This window comes from Thermobia domestica, chromosome 10, assembly GCF_964235325.1.
Source record: "Thermobia domestica chromosome 10, izTheDome1.hap1.1, whole genome shotgun sequence".
NCBI lineage: Eukaryota > Metazoa > Arthropoda > Insecta > Zygentoma > Lepismatidae > Thermobia > Thermobia domestica.
In genome coordinates, this window is record NC_137463.1 from 230662389 (window position 1) to 230679231 (window position 16843).

Here is a 16843-nt window from a genome sequence, read left to right on the forward strand (position 1 = left end):
CTTCATAGCGGAGAAACACCATGTACGTGGGGTTTCTAGGGGTTCTCCCGTTTCCTCTCACGTTCTTCATTCCGTTATTTCATCCATTATTACAATCACCATCTCCCTTAGCATCAGTGCATAATCGTGGGGCGTTACATTAGAAATTTCATTTCAGCCCTTTCAAATTAAGACTCTTGCCCTTATTTTAAAGCTGACAATTAAAAAAATTAAAAATAAAGATGGCGACTCCTCTAAATTACTATCTTAATACTGAAATTTAGTATCAGACCTCTTAACAATATATTGAGAACGTTATCAACTACTTATATCTAATCAATATACTGTATGTACTCAGCTGGGAAATATTAAGAGGCGTGTTTCCGCTTATCTTGTTCATTGATCGCGTGCAGTGTGATGATGGATCTACTGTTTGGTATAACCGTAGGTCAGGGACAAACGTACGATATCCGTAAACATGTCGGAAGTTGATACAGCAGCTCTTTTACAATATTATTAACCGTGTTTTATTCTTTGTGTCAATCCTTCGATCAAGACTGGCATTTAGTTTAATTTTCCTATTTATATCAGTTGGTAGTTTTGATCTGTATATACAAACACGATAGAAAACTAAGTAGAAAGGCTGGTTTTTGCTTTCGGAGAAAAAATAATACACATGCACTACTGCGCATAACCACTACATCACCGGAACTTCCAATTTTTTGTTCACTTGTGCTGTTACAATAAACATAGGCATAAAAAACAAATGCATGCAGAAGTGAATAAAAATAATGAGATTCTAAGCAAAAGAAAATAAAGATGTTTTCCCTCACTTACACCTAAATTCATGAACGACGGATACATGCTTCTTGTGTGAGCGCTGCTCCCTGCTGGCCTTTTCTTTCTTCGCCTAGGGTCGGTCGGCTTCCGTCAAAATCAATAAATTTGGCATTCAAAATCCCAATCGTGTGGCTAGGAGGAACGGAAGAGCGAATGGGAGAAAAAACGGAACAGAAAAACTCTTTATTCTCTCCCATGTGTATTTCATAGTGGTCATTTTCATCTGTACTATGATGTGAAAGTCACTTATTCTTCAACACCCGGGCCACACTACTATAGCTAAAATCTTACGGAAAACTTCTTTGTCACGAAACCAAGACATAAGATTTTTTTTTTAATTGTATCCTGAGATGGATAGTGTTTTTCGTCTTTCTCGAGAATAGTAGGGTATATCTCAACAGTCTTCGGAAGCAACGTTTCTTTTAAGTAACGTACATAGTTTGCGTTACATTTCGGATAACTAACTATAATATATGTATTTTTTTTTTTTTCGGAAACAAATGTTTCTTTCCTGTAACTGTCAAGTAAGAATTTGTTCTCGCATCTACATGAAGCAATTTAGAACGAGGAATATTGCGTTTTATAAAGTCAGCGAAGCACATCAAATTTCCAATAAAGTAACTGTTCGCATGAAAGGATATAGCAGCGCTACTATTATGAATTTAACAGTTCTAAACATTTACCATGATTAGGGGAAATCAGAATGTGCAATAATAATAGTAACAATAATAGTCGCGGTAGTAGTAGTTGATATAGTTGTAGTACGGAAAATTGAAATAATACGTTTGTTTCTACCAGGGGCGGAACCAGGACTGACTTCTGGGGGGGGGCGGTGGGTTATCATACTGCTACTTTTAAGGACTCCAAACTTTGGAATGGGTTTTATTTATATATATAAAATAAGAAAGTTTCCTCTTCTGGGGGGGGGGGCCTGGATCCGCCCCTGGTTTCTACATATTCAAAGTTTCGGACCTAAAAGTAACGTGTTACTTTAGAAGTAGGGTAACAGTTACTTTTCTGGGGAAAGTAACGCGTTACATTTGAAGGGAAAGTAAAGTAACTTGTAACACGTTGCGATTTTACAAGTAACTTACCCAAGATTACATCTCAGGAATTCTTGACGATGGAATTCGGCATATGAACAGCTCATTAAAAAAAATAGGTCTACAAATGTACACGTTTTCCAGATTTCGTCAAAAGTTCCGCTCTTCAAGGGGAAAAGGGAAATGAAATTTTTGTTTTACGTCTCACGATTATGCCGGTTAGGCTAAAGGAGACGGTGAAGATGAGTAATGAATGAAATGGTGGAATGAAGAAAGTGGGAGGAAACGGGAGAACCCCGAGAAAACCCACGCACACGGTGTTTGTCCACCACAAAGTTCACTTGGCGGGAGCAGGGTTTGAACCCGAGACCCCTAGCACCAGAGGTGAACGCTCTACCACTGAGCCACCACGGCCCCTAAGGGGAAAAAGGAATCAATGTCTATGACATCCGTATTTCCGATTCTTTAATGCCTAATGTTGCAACTCGCTTAAGTTGGATGTGTAAAATTTGGTATTTAAACTGTTAACTAAAGACAACGGAATATATATATATTTAAGCATTTTGGAAGATTTCACTCCATAAAAGGGAAAATGAGGCAATTTCATTAATGTTAAAATTTGAGATTCTTTATTTAGAAAATGCTCAGTATGAGGATGCTTATGTTGGCGGTATGTAATTCGGTATAGCCTATAAACTCTTCATTAAAAGTGATCGAATGCGTCATTTCGAAGATTCAGCTTCTAAATGGGAAAAAGGGGGCCAACTTCCATTATCCAAATTTCCGTTTTTATATTCTGGTATGAAGGATGGGGGTTTCTATTAGTGTGTACCGTATATACGAGGTGCGCTCGGAAAGTAACCTCCGACTGGTTACTATGCGTGAAATAAGGAGGGCAGTCTACTTTTGTAGCATCTCAAAATATGTGATGCAATAGAAAACCCCGCGAAGTGCGAGCTGTTACACGTTTTCTTACGGCAAAACAATATTCGGTAGCAGCTATTTATCGGAAACTCTGTGCCGTGTATGGACCAAGTGTGATGAGTGAAGGAGTTGTTCGTGAATGGGTTCGTTCATTTAAAAGTGAACAAACATACATTTATGGCGAAGAGAGAGTGGGAGACCGTCACTGGTGAACTCGTTCACCAAATTCATGGAAAAGTTCGCGAAAAGTCGACATTTCACAATCTCATAATCATCTCTTCATGCATATGAAGAGAAGTGGTTTGGATCTCAGCGCTTTGGTGATGATGAGGAGCTGAAACATGCGGTCACAGGCTGGCTCAAAGCATAGGCGGGAGATTTTTATGCTGATGGAATTTCTAAGTTACTGCAGAGCTAGTACAAATACTTGAATGTTTATGGAAACTACGTTGAAAAATAGAGGAAAGACGTAGTTTTCAGATGTGTATAATACATTCTTATTTACTTTGGTATTTCAATCGGAGGTTAGTTTCCGAACGGTCCTCGTATATACAATTGAATAGAGATGTGTTAACACGCTTATGAATTTGAAGGTGACACAAACTAATATTTCCGAATCATTATTTTTCTGTTTAATGAAGTAACTAAGTTTCAATAATTAGACGTTACGGAACATGAATGTTAGATGTTTTTAACTACAAATTCGTAAGTTCGAATTACTGTGTGTTTCAGATGTAAAGCATCACGGGCAGTAGCCAACGGTGCGCGATATTCCGCGCGGTGTTGCCGGATTGCGGACTCCCCTTTCCCGTCTCGCTCTTCCTGCTACTTACAAGTAAACCTTACGTTTGGGTGAATCGAGTTGCTGACGGAGACACATATGAGAAAGTAGTACTAAATGTGGTCAGTATTTCAGTGAAGTTATAGGTGCGAAGCTCCAGGGGTTTAGGAGATACAGCTACCAGAACATCACATGGAAGTACAGAATAGTCTTCATACAGTTGGAGGTAAAAGCTCTGTAAGACCTCTTGTAACGACAAAAGGTGAATAACATATATATGGGTACATATTAGGACTAGGGGGAAGTCATATAGTAAGGGTATATCTGACGGCGGCCATCTTGAAATCCGCCATTTTGAATTAAGGTTAAGTTTTTAAAATAGGAATAGGGTCATGTGATACATGATTTAAGACTCGAATTTAATCAGAAGAACAATGGTGACGTTAATTTTGATTTACGGGCAATTGGTAAAAAGTTATAGGGAAATTAAATATTGTTGCAGCATATGTATTAGTCCTTTACCTCACCTTGTAATTTTTTTGTTAATGATAATAATTAAATAAAAAGCAGATGGATAAATATTAGGTCTATGGTAAGAGTTGCCTTGATGGCGGCCATGTTCAAATCCACCATTTTGAATCAGACAAAGTTTTAAATAGCGAACGAGAAATAGATGTGAACAGGATACAAGAAAAACAACGAAATGGCGTGCAAGTGCAGCATCAAACAACTAACATTGTAACGCCAACATTCTATTTTTGATTAACTTCTAGCCCGAAGTCATCTATTGCATTACTCTATTCCCATTTAATTTTGTGCTGAATAATGATAAAGCAAAAATGGTTATACCGTTGGATTTATGGCAAATTTGCTATTAATAAGATGTCACTGTTATGCGTTTTGTTTAAAACTTTTGTCTGATCCAAAATGGCGGATTTGAACATGGCCGCCATCAAGGAAACTCTTACCATAGACCTAATATTTATCCACCTGCTTTTTATTTAATTATTATCATTAACAAAAAAATTACAAGGTGAGGTAAAAGACTAATACATATGCTGCAACAATATTTAATTTCCCTATAACTTTTTACCAATTGCCCGTAAATCAAAATTAACGTCACCATTGTTCTTCTGATTAAATTCGAGTCTTAAATCATGTATCACATGACCCTATTCCTATTTTAAAAACTTAACTTTAATTCAAAATGGCGGATTTCAAGATGGCCGCCGTCAGGTATACCCTTACTATATGACTTCCCCCTAGTCCTAATATGTACCCATATATTTGTTATTCATCTTTTGTCGTTACAAGAGGTCTCATAGAGCTTTTACCTCCAACTGTATGGAGACTATTCTGTACTTCCATGTAATGTTCTGGTAGCTATATCTCCTAAACCCCTGGAGCTTCGCACCTATAACTTCACTGAAATACTGACCACATTTAGTACTACTTTCTCATATGTGTCTCCGTCAGCAACTCGATTCACCCAAACGTAAGGTTTACTTGTTAGAGCTACTTTTAAGAGCTCCAAACTTTTTTATGGATGGGTTTATTTATATATAAAATAAGATAATTTCCTCTTCTGGGGAAGGGGGCGATTGCTCCGATCGCTCCCTGGATCCGTCCCTGCCTAGAACAATCTGCTGGTTACATCCCTGATTATCCTGTAATAAAAGTTGAGTTCTATTTCCAAATTGAAGAAAAATCCACTGGAAATTAGACGCGGGACTCATCGCTCGTTTTACTAATTGTTTTAAATGGAAATCTTTAAAACCGTGTCAACAACCAGCTGACATAAAAAGATGCAGTTTTCACGTATGTGTTCGTAATTCTTTTCTCTACTTTGAGCTCCTTCGTGGCTAAGCGGTTAGCGTACGCGCCTTTGGCGTGGGAGGCCCGGGTTCGATTCCCGGCGGGAGCTCATGTGGTTCGGATTTCACGTTAATCAGTAGGTCCACGTCTCATATAGCCTCGCTGCTGAACGGGACGCTGAATTAAAATCAACTCAACTCAACTCTTTCCTCTACTTCGCAAAGGAGGCAGTTGATGTGCTAATACAATATTTCTAATAAGCGCCTCTGGTATTGTCAAGATTCGCAGTAGCGCGAGAAGTCACCATGCACAACTGCTTGTCGCGAATTGTCAACACTGCTCAAAGCCAACTGGACACCGCGTGAAGCCAACTCAAGGCCATGCCGCTTGTCATTTGAAACACACAATACGAGTGTAGCTCGTTCTCTCCAAAATTGGGAGGAGGAAGGTCAGAAGTTAGCAAGATCTAAATGCAAAAACTGATAGACCCTATTTACTGCCTGTTAATAAAACCTACAATATACCATCAATTTACAAAATGAAGGAAAATCAGCCAATGACTATTACAAACAAAATTATTAGTTTTAGAATGATAAAAAAATTACTAAATTACCAACTAGGTGAGTTTGGAGACCTCAACCACTTCCAAACTTTTAATGGGAGAGAGTTCCCCTGTTTTCCATCGAACCTGGTTCGAACCCTGTGACGGCTAGTTATTTCGTGATAAACCAGCATCTTACACGCGGGTCATCTAAAAGCGCGCATGCTTCCTTTCCGCATCAGGGGCGTCATTGGGGAGGGCAGGAGGGGCAATTGCCCCATGAGTTTGAGAAATGCATATCTTTTAATCAATTGTATACTAACATACTAATTAAAAAAAAAAAACGTGAAATTGTTATACGAGTAGATGATCTTGCCCCCCCTAGCAAAATCTGAAATGACGCTACTATTCCGCATTATTATTTAACTGATCATTTTAACATCACACTGCTCTACAATGATTTTGCTGTTTGGAAACTATTGTTTACTTACTGTTTTTGTCCTGAGAAATCCAAAAATGTAGTTAGTTTTGCTCTATCACATACAGTTTTCTTAAAATAGAGGGAAGGAGAGGAAAATAGCCGTATAAATGTATATTTCGGAAGAAGTACTGATTATAATTACAAACATAAAAATATACTTTCGATACCATATCCTTCTGATTATCTTTGAATTTGAAATAAAAGACGCGCAGTTACTTATTCTGCTAACATTGAAAAAATATGTACAGTATCTGGTAGCACTGAATGATATCACAACGCGTTATGCGTTGGGAATGCAATAACAGCGCTGTGTAAGCTGTGATTGCGAGAACTACGAGCCGCAGCATATTTTGTTGTTGTCTCTATCTGTGCTATTTGTTGTTGAATCAAAATGGAACGTAGGAAGTGCCGAAACAATTCTGATTGTTTCTGCTACATCTGTGGTAGTTATTTATTGTCGAAACAGAGACAAAAAATTATATCGTTTGTGAAACGTGTATATTACGCCTATTTCGGAATAAAGTTTGGGGATGAAGACAAACCATTTGCGCCACACACAGAATGTAAAGTATGTGTCGAAGACCCAAGGAACTGAAGAAAAGGTAGGAAGAAATCTCTATGTTTCGGAGTACCCGTGATATGGCGTGAAGCAAAAGATCATAGTAATGACTACTATTTCTGTTCGCGTGGGGTTAAAGGTTTTACCGCTAAAATCAAACGAAGCCATACATATCCTAACCTGCCATCTGCATTATGACCTGTACCACATGGTCCTGGCCTGGTATTCCAATACCTAACAAACCGCAAGAATTACTGTTTACAGATTCTGCTTCTAGTAGCACCGAGTGTGATGAGACGTACGGCAAAGAAGAAAAAAAATGCTGAGCCAAAGTTATTTACACAATCCGAGTTAAACGATTTAGTTCGAGACTTCAATCTGTCCCAGCACGCAGCGAAACTCTTAGGCTCAAGGCTTAGTGGAAAGTATTTATTGGCTTCAGGGCCATCATGTTGATATTTTAGACATCGTAAGCAAGAATTTGTACAATACTTTTCTCCTGATGGAAACAGATTTTTTGCAATACCGTGAGGAATTTCATGATAAAACTTACAGGGGATGAATATAATACAGAGGAATGAAGGTGTTTCATTGATTTCAAAACGAGAAGTTTGAGGGGTGTGCTTCTTCACAACAGCAACCAACAACTCTCTGTACCCATTGTTCATTCTGTACATTTAAAGGAGACTTATCGAAATATGGAAATGCTTTTGAAAAAATCAAATACGAGGATCATCAGTGGTTATTGTGCGGGGATCTAAAGGTGATATGTATGCTTCTTGGACAGCAGCAAGGGTACACCAACTGTCAATGCCAGATTTGTGAATGGGACAGGAGAGAACGCGATGAACACTGGACTCAAATTGATTATCCTGTCAGGGAAAGCCGCAATATAGGAAGTAAAAATGTATACTAAATTGGGCCTAGTGAAGCAATTTGTCAAAGCTCGGAATCAAGATTGACAGTATTTCCAGTATCTAGTGACAAAATTCCCAGAACTTTCAAGTGCTAAGTTAAAAGAAGGAATATTTATTGCTTCTCAGATTAGAAAGTTGTTTAAGGACTCAGACTTCGAACGTTATATGACAAGTATTGAAATGGAAGCATGAAGTGCATTCAGGGACGTGTGTCATAATTTCCTCGGGAACAACAAACACGAAAATTACAAAGTACATTGTGCCTAATATGCTCCAGAAGTTTAAAATATTAGGGTGCAAAATGAATCCAAAAATTCATTTTCTGTACTCACATTTAGAGAGCTTCCTTCTAACTTGGATGATTTACGTGAAGAACATGGTGAAAGATTTGACCAGGAAATCAAAGCAATTGCATGCCGCTATCCGGGATGTTGGACTACAACAATGCTGGCGGATTACTGTTGGACGTTGGTACGTGAAGATTACGAACTAATCACAAAAGGAAGTCTAGTTTTAGGAGTTTCCAAGTGAAAAGGCAGATACAAAAATGAGGTACGTTGTTTATCAATGACCTTAATAATTTAGAATATCGATGTTCAGATTAGTCATTAAGCAAAATAATGTTAGAAATATATAGTCATAATGTTACTCTATATAAGCAGCGTTGCTGTTTAAGTAGCAGAATTTACGCAATCATTTTTTCGATTTGTAAAAAAAAAAAAAAACCGACGCGATGGGGAAAAACTAATTTCATTTTCGTAGTTAGCAACCTCAAGTTATATAAAATCAGGTGTCAAATCAAAAACAGCTGTCAAAAAGTTTCATTTTGTCGAGCAGTTATTTGTCTCAAACTGATCTAAAGGAGATTACGCGGAGTTAAAATATCAAGTAATCTAAAGAAGTATTGAGATTTTTGCGCACGAGATAGTATTAGTGTCCCAAGTCTCAGGGTGAGTTGCAGAGCGTCAGACCTAACGTTATTTAACAGTTGAACTTAGTAGAAGAGAGAAAAGTGTTGGAATTATTGTAATCAGACGTAAGATATTGCGCTTTGAAAATTTGTGAACTTTAAACAAAGTGTGGTACATTTTACAATCTTATTTCGATAAAAACGCAGACGCGGCCCGTGAAGAAATTTGTCCTCTTTATAGGCAAGATACGTTATTCTCAAAAGCAGGCAAAAGATGATTCAGAAGCTTTCGTTTCGGAAATTTCGATTTCCAAGACCCTCTTTGCACTGGGTGATCAATCATAGCAAATTGGGCTGTGTTTTGGGAAAAGCCAAGCAAGACCGCGTCTAAATAACCATGGCATCGCCAATGATCTAAATATCTATTTGGTCTAGGAATTAATTCGTGCGGGTGGACAAGAGATGGCGCAACGAACGGAGCGTCCCACAGTTCCGTGTATCCACACATGTGTTGCAAACCCCTGTCATCGCGTATCGTTCGTAGTATAGGGCAGTGGATTAAAGCGTCAACAACACCAGTTTGTAGTTAAGTGAACATGGCGCAATTTGTGCCTGAAAAAAATGTGTTTTTGCGGGGTGTCCTGCTGCATTACTTTAACATGCAGAAAAGTGCGACTGAAAGTCATCGTATTTTGGTGGAAGTGTATGGTGACCATGCTCTAGCTGAGCGAACGTGTCAGAAGTGGTTTGCACGGTTTAGAAGTGGTGATTTCGGCTTGGCAGACCAAGAGCGAGCTGGACAGCCAAAAAAAATTCAAGACGAAGAATTGACAGCATTGCTCGAGCAGGATTCGTGTCAAACGCAGGAACAACTTGCAGCAGCATTAGACGTTGATCAAACAACAGTCTCCAAACGCTTGAAAGCCATGGGAATGATTCAAAAGATGTCACATTGGGTTCCACATGAATTGAAAGACAGAGACGTTGAAAGACGAAAAACCATTTGCGAATTGCTGCTTCAACGACAGAGCAGAAAGGGGTTTCTGCATTGAATTATTACGGGTGATGAGAAGTGGATCCATTACGAGAACCCTAAACGAAAAAAGGCCTGGGTGAAACCAGGTGAACCAGGTCCATCACAACCAAAACGAGATATTCACTGTGCAAAGGTTATGCTGTGCATATGGTGGGATATGAAAGGTGTGGTGTACTATGAGCTGCTGCAACCGGGTGAAACTATGAATGGAGAACGTTATCGACGACAATTAATGCGTTTGAAGCAAGCTCTGGCCAGAACACGACCAGAATGGGAGAACAGACATGATAAACTTATTGTTCAAGATGATAACGCTCGCCCAAATGTCGCAAAACCGGTCAAAACCTATTTAGAAAATGTCGGATGGGAAGTTTTTCCCCACCCGCCGTATTCACCAGACGTTGCTCCTTCGGACTACTACTTGTTCGATTGCATGAACAACGATTTGATTGGACAGCGGTTTACTTCTTCAGAAGATATCGAAACATGGGTCTCTGACTGGATCGCTTCCAAGGATGAGGACTTCTTTCGCCACGGAATCCGTACATTGCCTGACAGATGGGCGAAAGTGGTGGCTAGCGATGAACAGTATTTTTCTTAAGGTATTTATGTATTTTGTGTTTGTACTACAGCTTCAATGTGTGCGTACCAACCGCACGAATTAATTCCTAGACCAAATATCATCAAATAACAGTGTTAAATCATTTGGAGAAAGCTAGCTACATAAAGAAGCTCGACATTTGGGAGCCACTCCATCTGCTCACAAAATTTGCTCAAACGAATTTTTAGCTGCGAATCTCTATTGAAATGCAGCGAACTCGAGCCATTTCTAAAGCGGTTGATCATGAGTGATGAAAAGTGAAGAACCTATGACAGCAAGGTGCGAAGAAGATCGTGGTCGAAGCGATGAGAAGCTCCGTAGTCTATGACAAACCCCACACTGAATGATATGGTGTGCGTGTTGTAAAATTGGAAAGCCATCGTGGATCACGAGCTGCTCCCACAGGCTAGAACGATAGACTGGGACCTGTATTGTCGGCTATTACGCGAGTGCACCTAACAGTCCAAAACAAACGACTGGCACTTGTCAACACGCTGACAATGTCAGATTTCCTACATCTTTATTGATGTCAGAAATTGAGAGCTTGGCTAGGAGGTTTTAATGCATCAACCATATAGCCCGAACTCGGCACCGTCATGCTATTGTTTGTTTCGATCCCTGTACAACTTCCCGAACGGTGTTATGTTAGTTAGACAAGTACTCTAAAAACCGCAGATCTGTGTGACAATTTCTTAAACAGAAACTAGAAAAGTTATATAACAACGGCGTTATGGCGCTGCCGGAAAATTGGCAGAAGATTATCGAACAAAACTGCAAAAGATCATCGAACAAAATTGCAAAGTACCCACTTGTGGCTTAGATAATTAACGCTAATTACTTATAATGTGGACGTAGTTGGATACGTTTGCTTTAATATATAAAAATTATTACTAGTATTATAGGAAATGTTATGAACGTAAGTTGAGAAGTATGCATAAAACAAAGATAGACTACATTCTAAAACTGGTGCAAGTCTTCAGATGTTTCTGAAAATGAAATGAAATCTTTAAGTTTAACGTCCCACGGTTGTTTCTGAATAGTGTATGTTTATTAACAGAGGAGCTACTTTGATGAGAAAATTAATTGGATGAGTTGGATTTATTTGCTAATGTATTAGTATTAGTTATATAGGAGATTCTAGTATTTATTAATATTCTTGCTGTAAATAATTACTTCGCCAACTGTAAATAATTACTTTTTTTTACCCATCATTTTTTGCCATACTACAAAAGGATGCATATGTGGTTTCATACGAGGTGCAGGGTTCCCACTCTCTTCCCTAAAAAAAAATTTCCGGACAAATCACCAGTTTCCCAGGACCGATACAGGAAGGTATAACAGGATTGCAACTGTAGGTTCAAAACTCACAACAGTGAAATATAAAGTACAGTAGTTTATCCAGTGAATATTAATGCAGGTACAATATTAATACACAATAATTAAATACACAAAGAGGAGCATAATGTGTTGCTTTTTTTGGGGGGAGGGGGAGTGGCCTCCCAACTCTCTTTATAGCCACCCGATCCACCCGCATCCATTAACAAGTATTTTCAATCTTTCCATATGACATTTTAATTGTGCACCAAATAAATTTACAAACAACAAAAATCTATTCTTCGTACATGGCATTTCATTGTGTAACAGTGTGACAAAATATAATTAGGGGACAAAGAGAACTATATTACACGTTTTTCAACTGACAAGTGAGTATTGAGTTGTGTAATTTCCTCATCTATAGATATAATCTGTTTCATCTTCAGCGAAGCTGCTCTACGGATAGCACTTGACTTTGTCAATAAAGTAGAACAAGATTTCAGCTCTGCTTCATGTGCAAGCTAGTTTGCTTCAGTGTCCAAAGCTTCACTTGTTTCCACCTATGTCCCTTTCTTTCTCTGCAGCTGCTGTACATTTTCACTTATCTCTTTCCTCTTGCTCTGCACTTGACTTTCCCTTTCAATAGTCCTTATTTTCTCCAGCTCTGTCATATAGCGTTGATTTGCATGGAAGGCATGATGCAACATTTCTTCCGTGATGTTGATTTAAGTCTTTATGGAAAATGTTATCATACACCAATCTCAAACCGATCACAGTTTCCCCTTCACATTTTCAAAAAGCAGATCTTTATTTATGCTGTAGTCTCGTTAGACAGCAGCCTATCCACGAGACAAAGCCAGAAGCTTCTTTATGATTAACAAGAAATATTTAAATTTTTCCAAACCATTCGACAATTTTGTGTAAAAACAGCCCAGCCTGTCAAGGTCCAACTTATATCCAGCAAGTGCATCTTTAAACTGCTCGGTAAATTTCCCATACAAAACAAACAGCTGATTATATTCTTTGGGTGTAGCCCATTTCTTGTTCAACAGTGACTGAAGGACACAATGGAACTTTATGGATGACACATTATCTAGATCTAGACATGTAAGGTCTCTCAGAAGCCTATATTTCAGTGGACTCTTCTGTATGATATACAACAGCAATTTACACAAGAATGTCTAGCATTCAACTCTAAACTGGAGTCTTTCCCTTTCAGTAACATTCCTCTCTCTGCATGTACCACGGAGACTTTGTGAAGCAGCAAATCCCAAGTCCACATTTGATGCACTCACCATGTTGCTCTTTGATAGGGTGAATTGTGACAGTTTAGCAGCAGAAGACAACGTCCCAAGAACAGATTTCTGGATGATTATGCGTGCCACTTTCATTCCAACTTCATACACATCTGTAGCTAGGAATGGAACCAGCGATTCATCACTTTGGTACCGCTAGAAGAGTGGTCTTAAGAGACTAGTTACAAACACAAAAAATGCAACTTACACTGCATTAGACTATCAACACAAGCAACTTTCAAACAACGAAATATATTTGACTTTGCGGTTCAGAACTCTTGCCAGACATGCTCTTAATGGAAGTTTCCACTGATGGCCACATTTCCAGAGCTCTTTCTGCTACCACTGTCTCTTCCTACCTCCTGTGAGCACAAAACTTCAATGGAAACTTTTCGCAGCCAGTAACAAACAAAATCCTCACGTTTTGCCGAAGAGTCTTTAAATAGTCTCCATAGGGATGTTAACGCTGATCCCAGATCCCAATCTGTTGATTCATACGCCACACGAAAAGCTCCATGTAGTGTGCAAACCACAGTTTCCAATGCCCAGCAATGCAAGAAAGTCTTCATCAATTTGACCTCTTAACAGATTCAGCAGTTTCCAGTAAACACATGGCCCATCCATTGACACTTGAATTAATTTGTTAAGGGGTAACTTCTCTGTTCCTTTGAGGAAACCCTGTAGTGAATCTTCTGCTGTTGCATGATCTAAAACCAGGGAACCAAGGTACTGACTTTTCACCATATTTTCATCAGTGTTTCAGTATCTAACAACCATATCCATTTGTTCAGACTGAGATACTTTGTCGAGGCACTCATCGAAAGATACCACAAAAGTTAGACTTTTGCACTTTTACATACACTGTTCACAAGAATCTATAAAATATATTAACCGAGATAAATTATGTAAGATGACTTTGTAGGTCCTCACTTAAATTTTGGGGCAAGTGCACTGTCTTAAAACATGGCCCTCAATAGCTCTCCAATCTCCTGTTGGGAGAAAGAATGCCCACCAACCACCCACACATTCATGATCATGACAAATTATTATTCAGCACAAAAACAGGAATACAAAAAAAAAAAAAAAAAAAACAGCAATCAATTAAAATCTTTATTATAGTTATGAAAAATCTAATACGCCGCATTTCTGTAATTTTCAAAAAGACAGAAATGCACTTTCAACATTTCCAGGTTTTCCAGGATTTCCAGGACGAGTGTAAACCCTGGACGTAGTATCAAAAAGTTTCGAGACAAGTTCTGTTTACAAGGAAGTACTTTATTTATCTATATTTACACATCTTCACAATAGTTACCTCGTACAGCAATACAGGGTTCCCAGAGTTTCTGCTACTGCTGGAATGTGTCCTGGAAGTCTTCTTTTCAAAGCGTGTCAAGCACCTTCAACTTCGGGAAGATGGCGAAGTCAGTGGGAGCCAAATTTGGTGAGTAAGGTGGATACGGAAGTGCAATCATCTTGTTCTCGGTAAAAACTAAAGTGTAAGGAGAGCACGGTGACATGGTGTATTGTTGTGGAGCAGCCAGTTTTCGTGCGCCACTGATCCGGTCGCTTTCGCCGAATGTTCCTCCTCAGACGTTTCAAAACCTGGCAATAGATCTCACTATTGTTGATTTGGCCCCTGGGGACGAATTAAAAAGGCGATGAGCATGCTCTTTGTTGAGCTACGGACCTACCTCGCCCTTTTCGGTTGTGGGGGTGACAGGATCTTCCACTGTAACGACTGTTGCTTTGTCTCAGGGTCGTACCCGTACACCCAAGTTTCCTAATCGGTAATCATCCTCGACATGAAGGACGTGTCATCTACGGCACGCTGACGGAGTTCTTGGCAGATTAGCTTTTTGTTCCTGGGTCAGCAGTCTGGGGACCAACTTGGCAGCATCAGGACGCATATTCAAACCACATGTAAGGATTGCCTGCCTGTTTCCCCGAGAATAGCAGCGGTGTTGCGAATTGTTCTCCGACGATCCTCATGCACAAGTTGAAGAATTGTTTCAACATTTTAGGGTGTTGTGCTCGTCGAAGGTCGTCCTTATCTCTCGTCTTCCAGCGATATTCTTCTGTTCTTAAAGCCAACGTGCCACTCAAAACACCTCGAACGACTCATTGCAGCATCGTCGTACACTTGTTGAATCATGTTAGGCGTCTCTGTGGCGGATTTACCTAGTTTCACACAGAATTTCACGATCGCTCGTTATTCTAACTTGCTATACATGATGAAATAGCAGACGTGGTCAAAATAGCACCAGCTGCATAGTTCCCGATGTACACAGGGTGATGTCTCCTGGCAGACCGACTTATGAAGGTCGCTGCTGCCTGTGTTTGTGCATGAAGTCTTGCGTTGACATCTACGAGGGTCACTACGAAAGTTTTGAGATACGCATTGTTGTGGCACAGTATTTGAATTCCAACAATTGCGTTCGGTAGTGGTATCCAGAGCGAAGAAGCGAAGCAAGTTTCAACTCGTCTCGCTTATTGGCGTGGCCGTATTGCCTTCACTTGTTTGTTGATGTGAGCAGTATTTGGCTGTCTAGAATGGAGCTCGAAAAGGAACATTTTCGGGCAATGATCCTTTACGATTTCAAAAGTGGTTTGAACGAGACACAAAGCCATGACCGTTTGCAGAGGGCATTTGGGGATCTTGCTCTTTCCCTTGCTACAATTTTTCGGTGAATTCAGAAGAGGCCGAACATCGCTTAAAGATGAAAAGAGAGCTGGACTTCCGGCAACAGTTGTGTCAGATGAAAACATTGCCGCTGTGGTACAAATGATTCGAGAAAATCCTCGAACAACTTTCAAGGACATTGAATCTACAGTGAACATTGGATCACCAGCAGTAACAAAAATTCTTCTTGATTATCTTCGGTTCAGGAAGGTTTCATCTCGTTGGGTGCCTCACACACTGACTGAACAGTAGAAACGCATGCGTGTGGAATGGTGTGAAGAAATGCTTGCAAGATCTGATGGAGGCAATTCTCGACGCGTCTCTGACATTGTTACTAGTGATGAGACTTGGATCTATCAATTTGACCCTGAAAATAAATGCCAGTCTGTAGTTTGGATCTTTCCAGACGAAAATCCACCCACGAAAGTGAAGCGACTGCGAAGTGTGGGGAAGATGATGGTCACAACTTTCTTCTCCAAATCTGGCCATGTTGCAACTGTTCCACTTCAAGAACAAAGGACTGTTACTGCTCAGAGGTACACCACTGTTTGCTTAACAAAAGTGTTCCAGAAGTTTCGGGAACGGCGTCCAAGAACTGGATTGCGTGGGATCCTGCTTCATCATGACAACGCCTCCGCACTCACAGCCAACATCACAATTCAATTTTTAGAATCTACGGTCAAACTTGACTCATCCGCCGTATAGCCCTGACCTGGCCCCGTGTGATTTTTTCTGTTCCCCAGGATCAAAGATCGCATGCGTGGGAAGAGATTTTGCAGCCCTGAAGAAGCTGTAGTGGCTTACGAGAATGAACTTTCAACACTTGAAGAAAAAGACTGGCAACACTGCTTCCAAAAGTAGTTTTCGAGGTTGCAAAAGTGTGTACGGTGTAATGGTGAATACCTTGAGAAAATGTGTTAAATTGATTTTAAGTATGTAAGTTATTTCACATCTCAAAACTTTCGTAGTGACCCTCGTATTGGTCTGTTACAGAACTAGTGTTCGAAACTTTTTGATATCACCTTGTAATGTTGTTTTCAAATTATAATATGTTCTCAATTTCGATCTACAAAGACTCATTACTTTTTAGACAACCTGATTTAATTTTATTTATTTATTAACGAAGC

At 39.5% G+C, this 16843-nt stretch overlaps 1 protein-coding gene across 2 annotated transcripts in view; it reads right to left on the reverse strand.

The window, feature by feature from the left end:
- The window catches only part of LOC145663054 (uncharacterized), a 75544-nt gene that overhangs the window by 24584 nt on the left and 34117 nt on the right, over window positions 1-16843 (reverse strand). Inside the window, exon 1 of one of the 2 annotated variants that reach the window (XM_081729216.1) lies at window positions 817-1090. The exons of the other annotated variant lie outside the window; for it this stretch is intronic. Coding sequence (XP_081585342.1) covers window positions 817-843 — 27 coding nt within the window. The 5' untranslated portion in view covers window positions 844-1090. Of the gene's footprint in view, window positions 1-816; window positions 1091-16843 lie in introns of those variants that run through there. 2 annotated transcript variants of the gene reach the window in all.